This window comes from Anser anser (genome assembly GCF_964211835.1).
Source record: "Anser anser genome assembly, chromosome: 20".
Lineage (NCBI taxonomy): Eukaryota > Metazoa > Chordata > Aves > Anseriformes > Anatidae > Anser > Anser anser.
In genome coordinates this window covers 8900527-8924128 of record NC_139741.1, presented here as the reverse complement: position 1 = coordinate 8924128, position 23602 = coordinate 8900527, and the positions used below count along the sequence as shown (strand labels likewise).

Below are 23602 nucleotides of genomic sequence, written 5' to 3'. Positions count from 1 at the left end.
CACCAGCAAAGCCAGATGAGATATAAGCAGGAACCTTCCAGGTCCCCCATGGTCACCCAACGACCCCCATGCCTCTCGCTGAGCTCTGAGCCCCTGCCCAAGCACAGGCTCGGGCTGGCAGTGTCACACTGAACCCCAAAACCTTGGTCATGCCATGGCAGCACCCAACAAGCATCCCCTGTCTACCAGAGCTCCCAGCCAGCCCAACTGAGACCATGACTCTGGAAGAGGGTCCTGACTCCATCACCTTGGTTTGCATTTACTCATTTCTGATACATGCATGAATTCCCGTGCCCCTGGATGGGACATCCAGTCTCCTGGACGTGCCATTTCCATCACCTGCTACTGCGTCTAGGATGTAGCTCGACTCCTCCGAGGCCATGTGCGTGGTCACCGCGTCGTGCATCTCATCCGAAGTGGGTGATCGGTCTGTGGACAACACACCACAGGCAGCTTTTGTTTCAAGGAGAGGGGCACCAGCCCCAAAAAGAGGTTTCAGAGGGGGCTGGCCCATCAGCAGGGACTGCACTAAGGGCATCCCCAGTCCAGGTGGGAGCCCCACACGCCGCGGCCTGCAGCATCCCCAAAATGCACCCGACCTCTCAGACCAAGGGGAAAGAGCAGAAGTTTCTTCCTAACTTCTGCAGAAGGTGAAGAGCAAAAACCGTTCAGAATGATTTAATTGGCTTAACTCCACCTGGACACTCTGTTCTAGCTTAAAAAGTTAATGCTGCTTGACCGAACGACTCCACTTTGGGAAGACCATTCCACTAAAGCTGCCTTCCTCCCTGAAATGACACCTCCTGAAGTCTCCCTTACTTATATACGTGTATGCCCTCTTAATTTAAACCTGTATCCCCTAATGCTGGACTCTCCGATGCCCTCAAAGAGCTATCCAAATTTAGCTTTAAATAAACCTTTAGCTAGTTTAAATACTTCAATCAGGTCACTTCTTAATCTTCTCCTCACAGGATAAATAATCCAAATTTCATCAATTCCTCCTTGTACATGAGCACCTCTTTTCTATTAATCATCTTCATTGCCCTAAGCTGTACTCCCTCTGATTGAACTGTACCTTCAAATAAGGCAATAAAAAGTGGACTCCAGACTTCAAGTGTGATCTACCTGGCTCTGGAGAAGTGATAACACCTCCTCCTCCCCCGCACTGCCAGCTCACCATGCATTTAACTTTCTTCTCTTCCACGAGCTGCCAAGTTGAAAATGAAAACGTTTGATCTACCGCTAGCCCTCGCTCCTTTCTCCATCCCCTGTAGTAACCACATGTTAAATCCTTTCTGCGATAATCCTGGAGCAACTCCCAGAACATCACCCCCATAAGGGGACCGGTGCCTTTGGGTGCAATGGAGACTGCAGCAATTTGGGTGCAACGGGGATCGGCATCATTGCTGCCGCCAGCGTCGCTCGCACTCGGGCACGCTGGGAGTCGTGTTGCTGCCCTAATTCTGGTGAGATTATTAATTAATGTTTGTAAAGCACACTGAAAATGCAAAGTGCTACCTACCCACTCATTAAGCCCTAAGCATTGTCCTACCATTCGGTGCGCTACCCAGGTCAGGTAGCTGCTCTAGAAATGGATGTTCCTGGGGAAACAAGGCTCCCAGCTGCACTCTAGCACCAGCTGCTCGGTCTCTGTCCCCAACTCTGTCCCCACCAACCTCTCCCAGGAAGAAACGTGGGGAAACACACCAGTGTCGCCATATCCAACACGTTTTCCGCACATGCTTAAAATGCTTTGAAAAAAACTTGTTCTTACAATCTCTCCTTCAACAGGCTGGCTTTCTAAATTTCGTGCCTTGTCAAAGGATCCCACGCTCAATATCTGGGATCTTCCAAGCCCATACCCGAAGGAAAGCAGCAAACCCAGCTGATTCCTGATACGCCCTTTAAAATGACTTTCAGTGAAGAAATAAATGGTGCAAGCGTCCAGGCGGACAGCCTGCACGGGGAGATGCTCCACAAGTGGAACTTCTCCAAGCTAAACTTTGAGACAGCGCAATGCAGCACTCCCCGCGAAGAGGACCCCAGCGCCTACCTGGAACAGTGATCTGAATGATGTCCAGCTCGTCCGGCTCAATTTTGATCTGCCTGATCCCACCCAGCTCTCCTGAGGTACCTAAGGGGGAAAGTGTAGAATCATACAATCATTCAGGATGGAAAAGAACTCTGAGATCACCCCGTCCAACCTTTAACCTCGTACCGACAAGTCCACCACTAAGCCATGCTGCTAAGTCGAACCTACACGTTCCTCGAAGACCTCAAGGGATGGTGGCTCAGCCACGTCCCTGGGCAGTCTGTTCCAGTGCTGCACAACCCTTTTGGTATAAAAATTTCTCCTAATATCTGACCTGCGTCAGGCTCTGGAGGATGCTCAGAGGCTGTCCCACCGTGCTCAGCTGGGCTGGCGCTTATCTCAAGACAAATTTTCCTTCATTTCGGGTGGGATTAATTCACCCAGAGTGGCTTTGCCTATCTGGTGGCATTTAAATGGGTCCAAGCCCCCGAGTGAATCAGGCAGCAGTGCAGCAACCTCATACCAGGGAAAAATCCTGGGGAATTCGTTTGAGCCTGGGGAAAACGTTTCCTTCTTGTTGGCAGTGGTCAAAGCACCGACACAGCTGATCGCTGCCGCTCAGCTGACGTCCAGTGACCCAGTCCTGGCAGCTTTCACGTGGAAAGGAACTTGGAGATGAAAGACTTCATTTAGCGTCATTTTTAAGCGTGTGCTTAAGTCTTGATATTTCAATTTATGTGCGTTTTGGATCTAATTGGAGGGTCACAGAGTAAGACCCTTTGTATCTGCATCTATCAGATGGAGACAAAATCCTGAAAGGAGTGCCCAGTGGGGAAACTGTATAACTGAGGCCACACTTCAAAGGTACTTCACAGCCAACTTCTCTAGTGGCTTTTCACTAGGAATTTATCTCAGCTGCCCATCCGAGTGGGCTATCAGACTGCACAGAAGCACAACGAGGTTAGCCTGTGTTCCCAGGCATTCACCCACAATTATTTTGTCCATGCAGTAGGAGGGGGATGGCTTTGTCCCCGAGCTTTGCATTTGTTTTGCTAGGTGGGTTTTACTGCCACCACCCCGCACGGCAGGCCAGCTGCGCCCGCGGTGCAAGGAGGACACGTGCAGCACACCCCTCGCGCTGGATGTGCAGTCAGCCCTGCCCAAGGGCTGGGGGTCACCCCCCCACCGGGCACCTCGCGTTTCCTGTGGTGGCACAAAATTCCACCCCAAAACATCGCCGTTTTGCAAGAGAAAATGAATTATTCCTCACCTGGTTCACAGCTTTCAGAAACACTGCACTTCTCCGACCTGGAAAGGAGAGGCAGACAAGAGGGGTAGTAACGAAGCAATCAGAGGGAAAGCTTAAACCCACGTGTGTGTTGGACCCATCCCAGCGGGAGGGGGTTTAACAGCAGTCCCAAACCTCACAGACCCCATCCCATTATGGCAGAGAGCAGTGCATTAAGCCTCATTACAATGTAGTTACTCATGGAGCAAAAGCAAACAGGGAAAGAGGAAAAAAGTCAATTGATTTGGTAAATATTTATTCTGCCCAAAGCCTTTCTCCCCTGGATACTGGGCACTATCCCAAACTTGTGTCTACAGTTAACTTCACATGCTTAGAAATTTATGCAAGGTGTTCGGCATCCAAATTAGATCACTTTGCATTCTCAGGACGGATTTTCTTCCTGTCTTTCTTAAATGAGAACAACCATGGCACTTCGGCAGCAAAACATGAGGAATGGCAGTGGAGAACACGGTCCTCCATAACGCTGGTCCTCTGAGGGAAGGGAAACCCTCCCGAGCGGGCTTCACATCCCTGTTGGCTCAGGGGGGATTTTCAAAAGCACTCCTCACTCGCCTAAATCCACTCAACGGCGTCAAAGTACGGGCACTGTGAAGGGATCCAGGAGAGCTCTTGAAACACTCTCCCCAGTCCTGCTGTAAGGACAGATCTTAAATGGGTAAAAAAGGATGTCTTGTCTAGCAAGTACAACAGGTATCAAACCGGAGCTTTGGGTAGGGGTTTAAACTTCTCCAGCTCAGGTCAAAGTCAAGCTTTCACCAGGGAAATTTAGGAGGATGTCTTTAGGAGGGGTGCGTTACCCTGGAGTGTCTGGCACTGCCCTGGACCTGGACTCTGACCTTCGTGGACCACAGGTATGGAAATGCTGCGCTCCTATCAGGGAACTGAGCTTTCCTCATTTGCAGGAAGAACAAAGCAGGATTTGAGTATCTTTCAAGCACACGTATTTTTTCCTGCAGGTCTGTGTGATCAGTGCATTGGGAGATTTAATTTCTGCCTGCGGGAGAGCAAAGCCCATTTAGCACCACCCCCCCCCCAGGAATTCACGATTCCCGTTGGACCTAAAAGTTAACCATGGAGCATGGAAAACTGGGGAACGTGGCCTGATTCAATGTGCATGCACCCAGCGTAAACCAGGAACGATGCACATATAGACACAGCCAGGACAGGTCTGATAGATTCGAAAGGGACCCCAGGATGATCCTCAGGTTGTGCCCGAATTTTAGCAGTGGAACGAGGTCAGCCCAGCCCAGCATGCTCCATGTCCCAGCAACACCACGGGAAGTGCCATCCAAACCTGGCTGAGCACGAACTGCCCCTACAAAACCTATTTTTCTTCCACAAAGTCTTCTGAAGCGGTTTTACTGCACCACGCAACCCCTGCCTGGTCCCAGCTGGAGCATGGCAGCTGAGATAGGCTGGTGCAGGACCAGGGATGCTCCCACAGAGATGCAGCAGCTGGTTTTCTACCTACTGCTTTGCAGAAACCAGCTCAGCATCCCTCGTCCCGTCTCTCTGCCTGCTTGTTTTCAATCACACCAATTTATCAGCGCGGTGAAATCTTCTGTGGCAAAAATTAAAAGTGTCCTAATTGCAAATGTTAACAAATGAAGAGAAAAATGAGAAGCCTCGGGCCAGACTTCAGCCCTGCAGTGTGCTTGGGGACCGGCGATATTTGCAGCATCACTTTTCCCTGACACCCCTGTGACACTCTGCTGCTCTCCAAGTCTAAATGCTTCCAGCCACGTTCAGCACGGTGTGGAGAGCAAACAAGAGCTAGCTAAAAAATGGCTTCGTGGCCAAGCCCTCGTGCAGGATTCTGGAGACCTGAGTTTAATTCCCCCTCTGCCACAGGTGCCCCAAACCACCAGTGGAGTGCTTGGATTCAGGCCAGCCTGGTTTCCCCTGCTGTAATGCAGGTATCTCAGGGCACGGCTCTCCCCTGGAGACCCTTCATGGCTTCTGGGGGGAGAAACGGGCACTTGGGTGTGATTCCTCCAACCAGCTTTCAATTCCTGCCTCGGGAGGAGATGAATCACCGTGTACTAGCTCTGTGCTGACGCCGGCGGGGCCTCATGACTCAGCCAGCCCCTCTCCTGCACAGCACCCGCGAGCTGCCCCCTGAGCACGGGGCAGCCTCTGGGGATGCTCTCCTCTGGGGCTAGCACCGATCATTTCAACCCTTGTAAAATACCGGCCGGTATATCAACCACACCTGGGCCAAGCGAGCCAACCCAGCCAGCACTCTTCGCCCGTGCCTACAGCTGGCTCTGCCTCTCTACAACCATCCACAGTGAACCTGCTCACCCGTGGAGCCACCTCCTTTGGCAAAACTGAAATGTGGTCCAGCAGCCACGGCCGAAATGGCTGACGTGCAGCGAGACCTCGTGCAGGGCTCGTGGGGAGCTCCTGCACCTCCCTCCTAACCCCCCGCAGCTGGTGGTGCCCGCACGGATGTGCAGAAAGGCACCCCAGGAAACTTGGTTTGGAGCTAAATGTTGGGGCTAGCGTTGTTGCTCCTGGTCAGGTGAAGCAAAACTGAAGGAACCTGGGGCTACACAGAGAATAACATCTGCCCGATCCCCCAGCACGGCCTGGGGAGCAGAGCCATACGCTCCATGGGTGCTGTGGGCACGTTACGGACCCGTCGGCCTCGTGGCACAGCCGGTTGCCAGTCGTGCCAGAGGCAGAGACTTACAAAAACCCTACTGACCTGCTGAACTCTGCAACCCCACCTTTATTAAGCGTTGGTTAATCCGCTATTAGTCTCCTAGTGAGCTTTATAAACAAATAACACTTAATTAGCAGGATGGTTTGTTTTGTTGCTGGCTGAGGGTGGATCCTTAGGCCATGCTTTAACACTTGAGATCGCTCCTGCAGATAATGCCAGCCTGTCCGGGCATGGCACCGATTTCACCACTTTTCTACAAAAACAGTGACTCCAAACTTTGCCATTTTGGCACAGGCACACCGAAGTGCCACTTACCTGCTGCCGGCCTGCGACGTCCCCGCCAGGTCCAGCACAGCCCCGCGGTGCGGCTCGGGGGAGATCTCCCCGGGGGGGCTGGAGGGCTCCAGCTTGGTTGGGTCTTTGGTAAATTTACTTCCTGGTGCCGGGTGCGCAGGGCGGGTTTGGAATTAAAAACAAAACCAGAATTAGCAACCAGAATTAGCAACCTGAGAGGTAAACTCGCAGCAACACAGCTCCTCCACCTCCACGTGCTCCCTCTCTAGTCCCAGAGCTAAAATTGGGGTGAGGGACAGGTTTTCAAGAGCTGTCTGTTTGCAAAGAGAAAGGCGCAGCTTTAAATTGGGTTTACATGTCAAAATAATAGCACAGCTCTTGATTAAACCCCTGCAAAACTCAGTGTGTGCTGGGGAACCTTGCTGAGCACCACCCGAAGGGGCTGGCTGCTGGGACTGGGAAGCAGCTCGGGAGCAAGGATGTGCTGCAGGGGGGGCACAAGGATCGGGTCACCCTGCAAAACCTCCCCTTTCCCTTCCGTGTCCCTCAGCAGCCTGAAAGGAGCTGAAACAAAGCCTCAGCAATGACCTTGGAGATGAAACAAGCGATCTGATGACAGGGTAGGAAATGAAAATCAGGCAGGGAAGGTGAAGGAAGAACTGAAGGATTAGTGCTGGGGGAAGGAGGGAATGAAATTATGCCGCCAGGCTGCAGAAATCTTGTAGGTGTCTTGTTAAATAGCTGCAAAAGGCTCTTGGCTGGTCTCAAAGCACCATCACGACATCCCCTCCCTTCCAAAACACATCCTGTCCCTGGGAAAATGAAGCCTTTTTCCTTTAGGCTCCAGCCTGCATGGAAGGGCAGGGCTCTGGCAATAGGACCAGCAGCAATATAGAGCCGTAAAGACACTATTTATCTACCGACAGTCCAAAAGGCTCCTTTTAATTTGTGCTTTCTATGGACCAAATCTTGTTCTTGCAGCAACGAAGCCTGCCTTAAGCTACTACCCAGGGGAGCAGCAAAAATAGGTTTCCTAGCAGTGGTGGGTATTTTAATTAAAGGGTGAGTAAAACTGTATGGGGAAGCTTTGGGATGCTTTATAGTCGGCAAGTTAAAATACAGCTCTGCGCTGAAAAAGTGTCTTTGCAAAAATGGCACCTCCTGACTCAGCAGATGCTTTTTTTTGCACAGTCAGAAGTGCTGACACGAATCGCAGAAAGACAGGTTTAATGTGTTTTGCTTCTGGTAGCCCTGCAGGGAGCAGGCAGGGAAGAGGGGGGCTGCCACCCGCCCCAGCCGTGCTGGATCTGCTTCTCGGTCTCCTCATTTCCACTTGCACCTCCCTGCCAAGTGACCCCGAGCTCCCAGCACGGAGCTTTCCACCAGCAGCTCTCGAGCGTGGGCAGGGAGGAGCTGCTCCATCACCCCCGCGTGAGGCTGTGCGCGATGCCTCCCCCAAGACATCAGGCAAACTGATGGATTTGCAAGGAAAATCCAAGCGTCCAAGAAGCAATTCGGAGCTCCATCCCTTCGGGGTGGGCGATAGTTTAAAAATCATTTTCTCGAGCACAGAAAATCATGAATGGGACTGGAGATAGAGAAACCACCCGTGGAGGTGGGACCTCCTCCAGGCTCTGCTGGGATTTCCCTCTGTGAGCACCTCCGGGGTGCTGTCGCGGTGCCACAGGGGTTAATCCATCCCGTGGAGATGTCAGGCGGTGTCTGGGACGCCGCCAGCACCCGGAAAGAAAGGAAAACCCCAAACACGTCTTTACTTGTGAGCCCAGCCCGGGACACCTGGGAGCAGGGCTGGGCAATTCACCCAGAGCGCTCGGTGCTGTTCCCGCAACAGCTTCCCAACTTCCCAGGCTGGGACGTGAAGCCAGCTCCCCTCTGCCCCAAGAGGGAGCTGGGACCCCCCCAACACCTGCCCTGATGTAATGAGAGGCACTGAACGTGGCTTCTCCATCTCCAGTGAGCAGGATTAAGCGTGGGGAAAAGAAAGCAGAAGAATCCCCCTGGGGTTTTGCCACTGATCAGATTGATTTTTGCCATCTTTCTTCTAAAACCAGTCAGCGACTGGATGATGCTAGCACCTTCCAGACAAAAGAAAGAGGATAATTTACCAATGAAGAACCCAGCAGCGATTTTTCTCCCTCACAAAAGCACAGAAACACGTCATGTGCTGCCTGCAGATGAAGCTCAGGCGGGTGCAGGGAGCAACCCAGCCTCGTGCCCCGCGTATTCCCCACTGCAAACCACTCTCTGGGGGTGCACGGTGCTCTGGTCCTGGGCAAAGGCAATCGCATCGCCCCCGGGCATGGCACGCAGCCTGGGCTTCTCCCCACTGCGCACAACGGCGTGTCCTGCGCTATTCTTGTTTACAGATGATGTTATTTCAACTCTGCTCCTCTGGACAGTCTTTCAATTTGCAGGCAATAAATCAAAAGGCACAGAGAACATACCTGTGAAAATTCTCTCATCGAACATCCTAGAAGGGAAAGGGAAAAAAAAAAAAAGGATTAGAAATAGGTGCTTCTAATGACTGGGTTTTAGGTTTTATTTATGAACAGCATTAAAGCAAGTCAAAATAGTCAATTTATTTATTCCCTAAAAAAAGCCTTTCAGATTGTGGCGCAACCAAGCAATCTCACACTGCATGCTTTTTAACTAAAGCACCTTTAAATCTGCGTATAAGTCATTCTCTTCATTTAATTAACTTATTAAATGAGGCTGCTACAGGCTGGCTTTACCAGAAGATGATGGGACCAAAGCAGAAGCTTCCAATCCTCCCGCTCCAGCAGAAAAGCAGTGACCAGGACTCGGCACCCTCCCTGTATGTGACACATCCTCATGGTTGTGTACATGGCATGTCCACAAAGGAGCACCTCAAAATATCGAGGTGGAGGAGAATCACTCTGTGTGGAGTAAATATGGATGTTCCTCCTCACGGACACCACTCCTCCCACCTGCAAATGTCACTTGAGCGTTGTGCTGTGATGGGAGGGCCCCGCTGCCACCCGAAACGCCCAGTGAGGCACCAGCAATGTCCGAATGGGGTTACAACAGGGCGACAGGGTGACGGTGCTGCGCACAGCCCTGTGGCACGCTCACAGAAAGGGAGAGAGACGGAAATTGGAGGAGGCAGCGGGGGAGGGAAACCTCCCTACTTACCTCTGTACAATAACTGTTTAACTCTTTTCCATAAAGAAGATTAAAATGAGTTTTGGGTGTAAAAGCAAACCCTCGGGGCACAGAGGGAACAGAGCTTAAATTCCCGGTTCCCTCGAGGCACGTGCAGTCCCCTGTCAGGGGGATGGCTGTGTCCCCACGGAGCACTCCCAGGGCACCCAACCAGCCAAATGTGCTGTGAGCGAGCCAAAATGCGATCCAAATGTGCTGTAATTACCCCGTTAACGCTGAGCACATCGGTGCCGAGCTAACGCCAGGGGACTGCACTGAGAGCAGCCCGCTCCTGACAGGCGGCAGCTCCCATGGAGGAAGAACACCTCCCGCCTCGCCACCCACCTCTTGATGACAAAGTGGATGTTGTGCCTCTCCTCCAGTATCCGCTTGAGTTTGGGGACGCCATAGGTGCAAGGTCTTTTGAAGGGGATTTTGTCAGGGATGCCGATGATTTCCACCGCCTCGGGGTCGCACGCGATCTTCCGGTACGGGACGGGGACCATGTGGTCTAACCCCAAGGCTTCAGCTGAAAGGTGAACGCATGGCTTTCACTTCAGTGCATGCTTTTTCTTTTGCGAATGATAAAATGAAGGTGAAAAGGCTTGAACTCCAGCTGGTGTGAAAAGCAGGGCGTGTGCCTCCTGTTCTCTTATCTCTTGCTTGGCCCGCAGCAGGTCTCTGAGCCATACAGCTCGCGAGTCACACAGCTCATATATAGGTTATCAGTCATACAGCTCACATAAAACCCCAGCTATATGGCCTGATGAGGATGTCACAGGCAACAAGCCCCAGCCTGTCAGCCCATTTGCGAGCCATTTCCCAAGCCCAAACCTCCAGGGACCTAACCTGAAAGTGCTGCCCGTGGCAAGGGCAGCACCAAAGATGCTCATAAGCTCTGCGAGTGGACAAAAAGCAGCTGGAATAGCAACGATCTGCCTTTTTTTTTCCTGCCACGTTAATTTAAAACGGCTGCATGCGACCACTCCCCCTCACCCGCAGTGCCGGCGGGCGCTGACCTGGCCGTGCCACGCTCCAGGCCAGGCTGTTTTACGTCCAAGTTATAAATTCCTCGACGGAGGGACTCCAAATGGAAATATTGACATAACCTTCAACAGACACCCAGACTGGGAGCTGCTGGGCTAAACGTGTTAAGAAGAGAAGGGAGCTCTAGCATATGGCTCCTGCTGCTGTGTTAGGGAACAAAAATGATTGCTATATAATGATATGCAAACCACAAGAGCTGCAGATGCATAATGGGATATTAACTCCTACTCACCATATCTGCTGTTAAACAGAATTTGCACGCACTCCCTAAGGGTGTTGATATCTTCAGTTTCTTTTATAAAACTGTCCCACTTATCTATCAAAACAAAATATAAGAAATAAGGAACTTCCATATGGTTCATACACAGCAGATGCACTTTTCTCGCGCGAAGTGTTGAGAACCAGGAACAAGACTTTGTTGCTTTAAAAATAATTATTTCCCCCTTCCTGAGCGGATTCTGCCAGGCTGGCAGATAAGGTCTGGGCTTCCCCATCCCCAGCCTGAAGCAAGCTCCTCTGCAGCTGTGCGTGTGCAAAACAGATTCCTGAGAAATGACCCCATAAAACATCTCAACCCTGAAATGAAAGACCCTCCGGGATAGAGCTAGCTCTACCTGAAACAAACATTTGAAAGGCACAGCGATTTCACAAAGGAGCTTTTTCATATGTTCTCTTTCCCAACTTTCCCACCCTTCCACCCTTTTTTTTTTTTTTTTTTTTAAGCACAGACTCAAGGGTTTTGGCATAAACACGTCAGCATTTCTAGGCTGCACGTGCTTGGGGTGGGGTTGAGGTGGGGAAGTGGCAGAGTCTCCTCCTCGCACTGATCCTGCCTTGGGCACTGCAGCAGGGTCAGGCCTGGGTGAGCGGGTTCCAGTTGTTTTGAAACCACGCAAAGCTTTCGGCGCCTATTTGCCCTTGGCAGCTTGGGCAAACAGCCTCATCCGAGCCATGCCCTGGCTCCCCAGGCACAGTGCGGGGCTAGGACTTCCCTGCCATCTGTGTGGTGGCATTGCAGGGTCCCCACAGACCACGGGGACAGATGGAGACTATTTATGGCCGGGTGGGGGAACCTTTCCCAAAGAGGTGCCCAATGGCTGCTTCTGAGGTGGGACACAGACCTGTCTTGTCGTGGACAATGGAGAAGAGGATGCGCTTGGAAGAGTGCACATTCTGGATGAGAGGGCCCCCAGAGACGGCCGATTTCTGTCCTGGACATGAGAGAAGGTGAGAAAGGGCTGATAAGAGCCTGAATGACGCTTTGGGCACCTCAACAAGCTCCTACGTGTCCCCGCCAGTGACAGCGACCCAGGGCTGGGCAGCTGTGCCATGTCCCTCACCCCACCAGCTCTCCTTCATCTGCCCTCCCCTTCACCACCCCGTGGGGTCCTGGACACACCATGTCCCCCCCAGACCCAGAGAGGGCACCCAGGGAAGGGCTGGGACGGTGCCACGGGGGCTTCCTCATCTCTGCGAGGGCTGCGTGAGCACCAGGGCCAATTTTGTTACCAATTTGTGCTGTCACAGCCTGGGGTCCAACCTCCAGTCACACCCTGCCGGCCCCACACACCCCACACGTTTCAGCAGGCCGCTCTACAGCCCAACCCAGCCCCCCAGAAAAACATCTTTCCCCTTTCAGCTCTGTGGGGCTTCGCACCAGGCCCTCGTCTGCGAGCAAACTCGAGGCTATTACCACAGCAGTCGCTGTACTCCTGTGAGGAAGGCACCTTCAGCTCTCCTGAGGGCCTGGGCAGCAGCGCCTCGCTGGCCGCGGTCGCCCCGTGCAGACCGGAGGACACCTCTTGCTTTAGGTCCATGGCAATCTGCGTAGGCAGCGAGACACCGTATAAGAAATTGGTCACAGCTACGGCAGAGGGAGCGTCCTGGCCGGAGGGTTTGGCCATGTGGCCGTTGGCACCAGCGTCCCGGCTGCCCTTGGGCGCGAGGGAGGTACAAGTCAAGTCTACGCTAGTGTTCAGCTCTCTGCTGGGCTCATCCGCCGGCCTGAAGGGAAGAAAAGGAGAAGAAGAGGAAAAAACAGGTTCCTTCGGGTCCATGGCACTGTTGGTGACCTGGGCGCTGAGCACCGCGGCCTACGTGTGCCAGGAGCTGCCATCCTCCTGCCACCAACACCCTGCGCCTGGGAAGGGGCAAACTGCTTAAAGCAAGGGTGGGGGAAAGACGGGGTGTGCAGAGCTCAAAACTGTGGGGACAGAGGCTTCGGAAGTTGCCCACATCATCTGCCATTGTTCAGGGCAGACAAGAGTAGGATTAATTAGCTGGACGAGCAGAGATGTGGAAGGGGACAGGAGAGCCTTCAGATGGGCCATGCCCAGGAGGGGACACCCTGAGGGGTACACTGAGGGCTGCCTGGCTCCTTTTTACTCATTATTTCAAAAATTATGGTAGCCACCTAGCCTTCTACAGCTTCTTTCGGCACCTGCATCATGTTCTTCTTCTTTAAGTAGAGCAGATCAGTCTTATGGTAGTTCAAAATGTTTATAGCTCCGGCAAAGCCGTCTAGCTCCGTGGCCTGGTGCGTTTAAGGAGTAAAACAATTTGTGGGACTGTCACCAAGGAGTAAAACAATTTGTGGGACTGTCACCAATCGACTGTATTGCCCTTCTCAGCACCAAGGACTCATGGCACGCTCACCTGGGACCTCAGGCAGCTCAAGGATGCGTTTCGTAGCAAGGAAGCGCACATGCCTCACATGAGACAGGCAGCCACAGTTACACAAACAGCTCAAATTCTGCGTGTCCTACTTTTAGCTATCTCAGCCTGATTTTCCAGAAGTGCTGAGCCTTCAAAGGAGGTATTTGCAAGTGCTCAGCATTTCTCTGAATTGATCCAAGGTGCTTCAACTCAGGCGAGCTCAGAGGAAACACACCCAAAACCGACAGGCCTCTTGTGACAATACAGTCACAACAGCCAGGGACTTCGCCCCGCTGATGTCCCCAGCCTCCCTCGTCATCTGGCGTAAAAACACTTAGGAAGGAGCCTGCGACATTTACGTTGGAAACCTCTTTGGAGACGAGGAAGCACCTAGCGTACCGCAGCTGAAATTCTGGCGGGGCCCTCCTACAGCGAGGGCACGGCTCCGCTCAGCAGCAGCCCCACCCCACACCAGCGTTACACGGGCCAACACGCCAAGGATTCGCCCCCCTCCAGCCCTGCCGGGATCCCTGAAATTACCTTTTTAGCCTGAAGCGGATGCTGTGGCTGTGCTCTAAAATGGCCATCAGGGACTTCACGTCGTACTCCATGGGTTTCTTAAAGCTGATCCCCTCGGGCAAGCCGGCCACCGCCAGCAGTCCCGGCTCTTTCAGGAACCGCTCATAGGGCAAGGGGACCACGCTGCTCTTCCCCACCGCTTCACCTGGGGAAGGGGCAGAGTTACACAGGGCAGGGACCCCCAACCCTCCGGACTGCAGCCAGGTAGGGTTCAAGGAGCAAACACGAGAGCAAAACCGCGACCACGGGCACTGCTGTGAGATCCCGGTGGAGACGCCATTAGGCTAGGTAGGTGAAGGAAGCCGTCTCCTACCTCTGCGCTTAGCATTTAAGGACCTTCAGCACTTTCAAAGCATTAATTAATAAAAATCTCACAAAAGCCAATAAGCAGATGTCTCCTCTCTGGGGCTGCACAGTGAAATCCCTCGCTGGGGTCACCTGGCCCACCCATGGCGTCCCAATGGACCTGTGCCAGCAAGGGATCTGGTCGCCGGCAAGAGGAGAGGTAGCCAAGTGCTGACAAAGGAGGATGACGGGCTCGTGCAGGTTTCTATCTCATGTTTACTGAGCTATTCTGCATTTTTCAGTCTTTTTTCTTATTTTACCTCTTGGAAAAAAAATAGAAAGCACTTTGAGCCCTGCTGCTGTCAGGCAGCCTCATGGCACATGGAAATCTAAGAAGAAACCCCCCAGCAGTTTCCCTTCATTCCTCAACTGGAAGGCAGAGTGAACATCAGTACTTTCAACTGCCCCATTCCCTTCATCAGCCCCCAAATCCCACAGATGCATGGGGCTGGCTTGGTGACACAACCGGTAGCTCTGATAGCTAAACCTCCCCAAAAGGCTGGGAGCAAATGGCATCAAACCCTTCCCGAGCAGTGAATGCTGACCAGAGAGCATCGCTGCTCTGCGGAGATTTTCTAAAATTACAACAGAGGCCGTGTCCCCACAGCTGGGATGCTTGAGGCAGCCTGCATCCCAGACAAGACAGAAAACCAGGCCCCGCTGAAGTGTTTCAGGGGGAAATCGCCAAGCCCCTTGAGCTGCTCTCTCCTGAGCAATTACTCCGGAAACCAACCCAACTAGCTGCAACCAATAAACCTGGTGCTCATAGCACGAAGCAGAAGGAACAGTCGTGCATGAATGTGACCTGTCTGGCAAACCAGCATCCAGATGCACAACATCTGGCTGCGTGGCAAGGTTTCGCTCCTCCATCTCCAGTCCCATGGGGTCTCCATCCAGGCCACAGCACCGAGCAGAGGAGCAGAGGAGATTGGGGGACATTTAAACAGTGTTGGGATTTTATACTGGTGATTTTCTTTAAAATCTTTTCTTTTTTCTCTCTTTGAAAAATAAATAAAAAAATAAAAATAAACACAAAAGATCTTACAGAAAGCCTGGAAATCTTGTGGCACTGTCAGCAAGTCCTTATTAAAAGTGATTTCTTCAACATGTTCTTTGAAGCAAAGCATGATAACTAATGATGTGTGACTTGCACAAGCCATCAAGGTTCCTTATAGCCGAGATGGATAATGTTTTAATTAAGCCAATAACAGAAGTTTCGAACCAAACCTTTGAACCACAACACTGCAAGAACACTTTCTGCAGGCTCAGAAGGCACCGGCAGCTTCCCTGCCTCGATGCGCCGGCGTTAGCGGCTTTCCACCTCCCACCATCGCCTCTCTTTGCGACGTGGGGAAACGCTCCCCATGCCCAAGCGGCTCCTTATCAACTCAGAGCTCGACAACTCCCCGAACACATTTTTATGGGGAATGTGTTACTGTCAAAGTGACCTTCACCAAGCCTCGCGCTGCCACGCAGAGGCTCATGGTTTAGCTAAAGAGAGACAATAATCATCATTAATGCCTGTTTAATAGAAGCCGGCGGTAATCAGTCATCCTGTTGGTGTGGAGATTACCCAGCTCTGGAGGGAATATGCGATCTTTTTGACTGAGCATTTTCTAAGATTTTTGTTTCCAATCCCTGTTGATGTGAGGCAACTGAAAGGATAAAAAAAAAAAAAAGAGTAAGACAGATAACTGCTAATTTCTAACAGTCCTGTCGGTATTAGGAACAGAATCACCCTGGGACACCTACTGTCTTCTGCGCTATTTCTCCCTGGTCAACCAGCAGAGGCTTTTCTCTACACAAGCACAGCCCCATCACAGCCCCAGTGCAAAACCTGATGCAGGGTGTGCCGGGAGCGATGGCCCCATTGCTCGCCTTGCTGGCAAGCTGCGTTTCTCCCCCAGATCAACAGATGTTACCCAAGCCACAGCTCCTTCTGCTGAGCGAGCAGCTGCCGAGGGCGAGCATCTGCCCGGCAGATTTCCCTAGACGGAGACTCAAGGTAGGTGTGGGGATGGAAACAGCTCCTGAGGCTGAATTAGCAGCAAAGCCAGAATTACATCTTAGTGCGGTAACGCCGGGGCCGAACCCCTCTGCTCAGGGATGTGTCCAACTTGTCAGGGCTCCGTGTTAAACCCACGCACACGTTCACCACACCTCAACCCTGCACACTGCATCTCCAGCCTCACCCTAACACACCGGCCATCTAGTCTGTCCCTCACCATGCCAATGCACCCTGGTCAAACTTCTCATATAACTAGGTATTTACATTATATGAGAATTATTGCCACATTCCCCGGAGGCTTTAAAGGCTGGCTTTCTTGCAGCAGCAGGAAAAGGAAGCCTGCAGCTCAGCGTGGGGCTCTGTCCACGCTGCAACGCCAGCCCCGGCTCATTCTCTTGGCTTTTCTGCATTTTCCTTTCCTCATGACTTGGGGTGAGCCTTTCAAAGGCAGCGAGAGGACCTGATCACCCCCTTTAATGGGAATACCTCATCCAAGTCCTTCCTTTAAGTGGTTTTAGAAAACCTCAGCTTCTGATCCCGACTGTCCTGGCCGGGGGAAGTGATGCTGCCTCCCCTCCCTCTGCAAAGCCCGCAGTGCACACTGGCTGGGCGAGCTTCAAATAAGCAGCAGCAAACTCTGCGTGCAGGTAGGAGCAAGCGCTGAAACGTGGAGCTGTACGACAACGAGGAGCCCGATCCTCACTGCTAACACCCAAAACGCTGCGAGCAAACCCCATGGATCCCCAAGTGGGGACGTCCTGAGCGCGGAGCGCGCACTGCCGCAGCTCCAGCATCCACAGCTTGGGCCCAGAGGGAGCTCTGCAACCCACTGGGCTACGTAGCAGCAGCCATATGGTCATCTACATTTTAATTGCAGAAGCTTTATTGCTGGGGATGATGCATGCGCTGGAATGGCACCAGCTCGTCTCACGGAGCTGAGGCTGTGGGGCCGCCTGCGAGAAAAGTCATCTTTTTCCTTTTAAGCAGGCCTGCCATGGAAAGGGGAGAGCGAGGCGCTGCGGAGCCCCGACACGCGCTGGTGAGGAGATGCTGTAAGGCAGCGTTCAGGATGAAGGTGCACGTGAGAACCCCATTTAGCCCTCGGCAGAGCCTTCAGCTGGCCCAATGGAGGGTCCCCCCCCCAAGAGGAGGGATTTTTTTTGTGGCACACGGTGTTACACGTTTGGGGCCCGGCCCCTTTCACTGCCAGCCTGCAAAGGGACGAGGCAGTGGCTGGACCTGCTCTCAGCACAGCGCAGACCCTGCACATCAGCAGGTGCCACCGTGCTGGGGGCCACCGGTCCCAAAGCCGCGGGCAGGAGCACGCTCGCCGAGGCGGGCTGGAGCTGGCAGCGCAGCGAGCCCCGGGGCCATCCAAATCCCCAAATGGAATCGTGAAGGTTCTTACTATAAAGCACATCAAACACTTCCTCTACCATCTTCCTGAGGAGGTACACGTCTGATCCCTGGTCCGGGGAGACCCTGAGCACGCTTCGCCCGCACTCCTTTGCCTTCTTCTGCGCCTCTGCGTCCTGCTCCCTCCGCTGCTGGACTCCTGCGGGCGGAGAGAAGAAAAGGGGAGATGCTGCGGCGGGAAAAGGTTCAAGGGGCAACACCACCAGCAGCCTCAAAGCACCTGGCAGCGACCGCATGAAACGACGAAACCAGTTGGCTGAGCACCGCCCGCTTCAGCACACATCCCTGCCCACCCAACGCACGAAGTCCCGGAGTCCCGGAGCCCCACAGGCACTGGACCCCCTGCCAGACCCCGGTGTCAGCAAAATCCTTTAAGCAGCAGGGGTGCCCATGACAGCCCCAGACATGCAGGGAAAGGTGCAGGCACGGGCAGCGGTGCCATCGTGTGCCCCAGCACCCCCATTTTACACACCCAGCCGCGCCGACGCTGTTGTGATTAATTGGCCAGTGTGTTTCTTTTCTCTGGTTTCAATCTGCTTAGCCTTCAATCTCTCTGAAAAAAGAAAATCCGCCTTTCTCAGAGGCTTTTTTACCCTTCAGCATCACGTACCTCAGTAATACTAGCTATTTCCTGCTAATTTCCCCCATTAAACCTCAAATAAAGCATATCTTCGGCAACGACTTCCTTGCGTCTCTAAATGCACAGAAAATTAAACACTGCAAGTGCATTATTGCCATTCTAGCTAAACCGATTCACCAGGGATTTTCAGTGGCAAAGGACTAATTCCTTCATCATCCTCGACAGGCTCTCGCCAGAGATTAGCCCTGGCTGCCGCGTGGGTGCTCGAGGAGAAGCTCGCCCACCCCTCCTGGCACACGGGGACACAGAAATAGGACGGCCACGTCTGCCTGGACATCGGCACCGAGGGCAGGTGACTGCCCTGTGCCCAGCTCTGGGAGCTGGCTCGTGTCGTGCTTCTCCTGATACCCGGCACAAATGACTTAGAATAAATAATAATAATTAAAACAAATCACTGTAAGCATTACTCCGCCACTGTTGGGTGGCTTTAGGGAGTGTCCCCGTGTCACCCCCACGCTGTCCCTCCTCGTCCCTGCTCTCACACTGCACCTTGCTTCCCTGCTGCAAAGTGTCTCGACCGCCCATCATTGACTTGAGTGGAGACCTCCACCTGCTGCCCTGACCCTTTTTAAATTCCACCCCATTTATTTATTTATTTATTTATTATTTTTAAGAAGCCAGAGGGATGGGGCACGGAGACGCTGCTGGGGAGGAGACCCTGGGTAATTTACAAACATGGCGAAATCCACCCAAATTCACACCTTCCAAGACTCTCCCTCCTGTCGAGGCGCAAACACCCCTCCATTAGCATCAATCTTTATAATTGTCAAGTCCCCCTGCGCGTCAGGAAAGGCTGAGCCAGAGTCCCAGATAAACGAGAGCGTTCGAGAGAGGTCTGTGTGCCCGGAGGAGCACAGCTCGGCAGATAAGAGGCTTCTTACATCTCCCGGTGATGTCTGGTTTAGATTATTTCAGATCCTTTCTAAGGGGGCAGCTAGACTATAAATCAGAGGCATTTCCAGGGATGCTTTACGATGCATGCCAGTTGTAAGAGCTTTATGTAGTGGAGCTGAGCCTCGGCCATTTATAATTCAAGACAGAGTTATCGCATTTCACCCTGTCTCGAGTATCAGCCGCTTTGTCAGAACCCCACCATCAGGATTTCATGGTTTGTACCAGATGTTACAATTCCATTTTCACAAAGGTGTAAATTAAACAGAAGGTGAGGGGAACTCCGACCCGATGCTGAGCGCCCGGGTACCTTTAGGCTCGCCCCAGGACAGTCGGAGGTCACCGAGCAGAGCATTTGTGGCTGTTTCCAAAAGTGAGATTTGCAGACAGTCATCAGCTAACGAGAGCTGTGGGGTGACACAGTTTGTCTTTAACTTAAAGGTTTTGCTCCCTTGCACTGCCCACTAAGTTCCTCTCCTGCCTTCTGCCTGCGGTGGGGAGCCAGAACCCCCAGAAACTTCCCTGAAATGCCTCTGTTCAAAAAAAAAATTGCACACAGAATGAAATCCATCAAGATGGAGAATAACTGCAGGCAGCTTTGCTGGCTCCAAACAGAGGGGGAGAAATGTCAGCCTCCCGTCCGCAGCAGGACGGAGGAGCAGGGCCGGGAGAACCGAGGCGCTTGGGGAAGCTGTCCTGCAAATCCGACCGCTCCGGGCGAGCAGTGCCGCTTCGCCCGGCACATGTGCAACGGATCATCCAAGCAGACAGTGACCCTGGCAGCTTTACAGCACTCATGTTTTCACTAGGATGAACCGTTCTTGAGCAATTTCTCTAACGGATTAAGCACGAATATGGTTTCCATCAACACCAGGCCATGTGTGCACGCAGACGCAGGCTGTTCGCCCCCACCGACGTCCCACCGCGCGTGGTGGCCGCGCTTGCTGCGGGCACTGGGCACCGGCGGATCGGCTCTGGGCCACCTCTCCCCAGCTTGGGGTTCACCAGCGCCACCAAAACCACCTCCCTTCCCACCAGTGGGGGTAAGCTCCAGCTGGCCTGATAGGGATGCTGCCAAACCTCAGGTCCTCCCGCCTTCCCCTAGCCTCTCGGTTTGTTTTTGTAGGGCCTACATATAGGACAGCATGTGCACGTCTGGGCGAAGTGGGTGGTGGCACCTGGGACGCTCAAGGTGTCCTTCCATTTCTGTTGGCCCCCCAAAAGTAAACATCCCCACAAACAGCACTCCCAGTCCCCCAAATCTGTTCCTGTCTTTCCAAAAGCAGAAGAAAACCCTTGGCTCCTGGCTGTTCCCTGGAAGAATCCATTTCTGCTAATTCCCCAAGACGGCCGTGCCCCAGACCTCACTGACCAAAGGATGCGTTGGAAAGGAGTCAGAGCATGAGGTGCCATCCCTGAAAAAGGCTCCCATCCACCCCAATCCCCCAGCCTCAGCCTCTTTGTGCAATTTTGGGGTCCTGAGCTAACGGAGCACCAAGCTCCTGCAACCGGCACGTCCTCGAACACACAATTAAGGAACCCGAGCACATCGCCCGCACACGCAGCTCAGCGCGCCCCGCCACGCTCCCCCTTCCCACCCGGGATACTCACGGCAGAACTTCTGGAAGTCGGCCTGCAACTCCTTCCTGGCGCTGAGGAAGACTCTGCCCTTCTCGGTGCCCACCACGAAGGCGCTCTCGTCGTGCACGGCGATGCAGGCCACCTCGGCGTTCAGCTTGGAGAGCGCGGAGCACTGCGGAGACGCGGCCGGGTCAGAGCCGGAGCGGTGCCTCGCGTCAGCTACCCGCATCCATCATCAATGATATTCTTGTTTTGGTCCAAATTTGATGGTTTTTATGGCACCCCCTACACTATAAACACTTTGGCAACTTTACGACTCCATAAAGGTACGTGGCTTAGATATGCAAAAAGCAGCTGGTTTGGTTTGAAAACATTTCGCTTCTACTTTTCCTCCCCTAAAAGTAACCACTTCATAGTATTTCTTTAGAAGAAAACATCCCTGGTGAAAAAGCAAACCCAACAACTTGTATTTTTCCACCAACCCTAACGTAATAAGGAGCACGGGAATCTTATTTCGGCTACAGAACACTAATATGGTCAAAGTCTGGATTAGCCGAGTGATTCTTCTGGTACAGTTATGCAAAACATTAAAGAGATGGAAAAGAACTTCCTCCATTAATCCATTTTATGTAACGTGTGTTTCCTGCTGTACATAACACACGTGTATATGCATTTTTATTATTATTTTTCATTATGATTGTTATGCAGCGCCCGCAGCCTGAGTCCCTTCCCCAAAGCCACAGCACCAACGCCATGAGGACGCCAGCCACGGCTCGGAATTTAAACGGGGATTTTCCCACTTCCATCCTTAAGCGGTGACAAGAAGCGAGTGCAGGTGACCCAAAGCATGACCCAGTGAGCTGGAGGATGCTGCGAGTCGAGGGCAGGCAGGGATGGAGCCGGAAAGCAGCTACCCATGGACCAAACTCCACCACAGCCACCACCTTCTCCCAGTCCCCCCACGTTTTCACAGCGATTTTGACTCACTTGGGCTTAAAGCAGACTCTATCTGCCATTTTACCTCCTGCTCAGCTTCTTCAGGAAGGGAGTATTTAATCACATCACCAAAACATATGGGTTTTAGAAGCCTCCTCTCAAGAACCCAACATAACTTGAAGTATTTTGCTCAGAAAAGCTCAACATGCAAAAAGGAACTATGCAACCTACAGCGGGAGGTGAGGCTCGGAGGCTGTGGAACGTGCGTTCATCAGGCACCCGACTACGACACCACGATTTGCTGTACGGGATGGCACGCACGGGTGTCATCAAAGCCACGTGGGGCGCGTCAGCTCCGGGGAACCTGCTCTTTAACGTGCTGATGGTGGTCAAAAAGAAGGAAATTGCTGTCTGGGGGAAAAATGCCTACCTGCACAGAGCTGCAGATGCACTCGAGGTGAATACCTTGACTGCTGGGCTTTAAAGGGGAGGGCTACTTAGCATACTGCTTTTGATTAGGTATTTGTTGCCACACATGCACTTTCCCTTCCTGATCACACTCGCAGTTAAAAATAAGATTAGCTCTGGTCCACGAGAATTAATCCCAACAGTTATCTTGTTTATGTAAGCACGCCTGACTTATGCAAGGCTTCCACCGGGAATTCTACGTCAAAAGATATGAAAGTTATTTTCTTTGTTCTCCCAGATAAAAGCCATTGTTCTCCTGTTGTGTAAAAGCTCACGGTAACATCGGTAAAACAGCAAGAAAGAAAAAACAACAATCCAGCCCCTACATTCAGCTGACACCGACATAAATATTAATGGGGAAACAAGGCGCAGCTGGGATGAGCTGGGGCTGATCCCCGTCCGCAGGGCTGTCGGGACGGGGCGCGTGCTGCATTTTGCAGCTCCGCGGGCTTTACCACGGCGGAGGGGAACGTGACGGGCTCGGTGATGGAGGTTTTTCCCTCCTCCTCTTCTCCTGAAAGCCCCGGGGCTGTCAGCCCTGCTCGGGCTGCAGCGGTGCCTTCAGTAGGTGGAGATGGCAAACGTGGGAGGGAGGGGATGGGGACGCCACGCGCCGGTGCCCACGGCCTCTTACCATGGAGTCTAAGGCAGACACTAAACTGGTGATGATTTCATCTTTCTGGGGGAAAACCATGTTCCACTGCTCAGGCCTGGAGCTGCTGAGGGTCACGTCTAGAGGCTTCCCTGCCAGTGCCATATTCACCTGAAAACAGGAAAAAAAAAAAAGGCATTGTGTTACTGACAGGAGTGCTGATGGTGCGTGCCCCTCACGGCAAAAAAAATGATGAAAGTCGCAAAAAAAAAAAAAACAAAAAAAAAAATGGGTTTTGAGCAAGCACTCAGCTTGCTGTCAGTGCTGCTGCTCCTCCTGGGTCCCTCCTGCCCCACGGACACACACAGGGATGTGGCACCACCACGATGCCAGGGGAAACTGAGGCACGGCATGGGGCTGGGGCAGCCCACGCCCCCGGCCCCATCTCCCCGGTGGAGCCACCCCACACGCGGGTGGGTAGAAGCAAGAGGAGAAGCAGAAAATCAAAGGCATGCGGAAGACACCCACGTGCGAATCAGCTCATCCCTGCCAGGAGCAGGAAAAGCAGATAACCGTGCACGCTGCCAAGCCGTAACCGAACCCCGGCGCCAGCGCCACGCGCCCCGGCAGCACCAGGACCTCCAGCCACCTCCAGCCCTGGGACACGTCCCGGGGCAGATGTCACCACCACGAGGGACACCCTGACCAAAGGGGGTCGTGGCTGTGCCAAATGGGAGGATGCCGAGCGGACAGGGAGCGGGTGACACACACGTCCCCATGAGGACACCGTGCCAGCCACCCCACGCTCCCCATAGCCAGGGGCTCTCCCTACGCCGAGGGGGCAGTCTGGCACCCAAAGGTGTCCTCAGGATGCACCAAAGCCACGGGGTGCTCTGCCTTCACCTCGGTCATCACCAACAAGCTCGGTTTGGGGAGAAAGCAAAAGCCTCGTTAGTTT

General features: G+C 53.0%; 1 protein-coding gene across 8 annotated transcripts in view; it reads right to left on the bottom strand.

Annotated features, from left to right (window-relative positions):
- GTF2IRD1 (GTF2I repeat domain containing 1) overlaps positions 1 to 23602 on the bottom strand; it is a 58273-nt gene that overhangs the window by 17262 nt on the left and 17409 nt on the right. For all 8 annotated transcript variants that reach the window (XM_083806062.1, XM_083806064.1, XM_083806060.1 and 5 more), the window contains exons 2-14: positions 22687 to 22815; positions 20679 to 20820; positions 17529 to 17675; positions 13729 to 13912; positions 12227 to 12537; positions 11655 to 11744; positions 10766 to 10849; positions 9832 to 10015; positions 8769 to 8794; positions 6325 to 6445; positions 3303 to 3340; positions 2054 to 2134; positions 340 to 429 (exon numbers count right to left, since the gene is read on the bottom strand). In XM_083806062.1, the coding sequence (XP_083662188.1) occupies positions 340 to 429; positions 2054 to 2134; positions 3303 to 3340; positions 6325 to 6445; positions 8769 to 8794; positions 9832 to 10015; positions 10766 to 10849; positions 11655 to 11744; positions 12227 to 12537; positions 13729 to 13912; positions 17529 to 17675; positions 20679 to 20820; positions 22687 to 22809 (1621 nt within the window). In that variant the 5' untranslated portion in view covers positions 22810 to 22815. The remainder of the gene's footprint in view (positions 1 to 339; positions 430 to 2053; positions 2135 to 3302; positions 3341 to 6324; positions 6446 to 8768; positions 8795 to 9831; positions 10016 to 10765; positions 10850 to 11654; positions 11745 to 12226; positions 12538 to 13728; positions 13913 to 17528; positions 17676 to 20678; positions 20821 to 22686; positions 22816 to 23602) is intronic.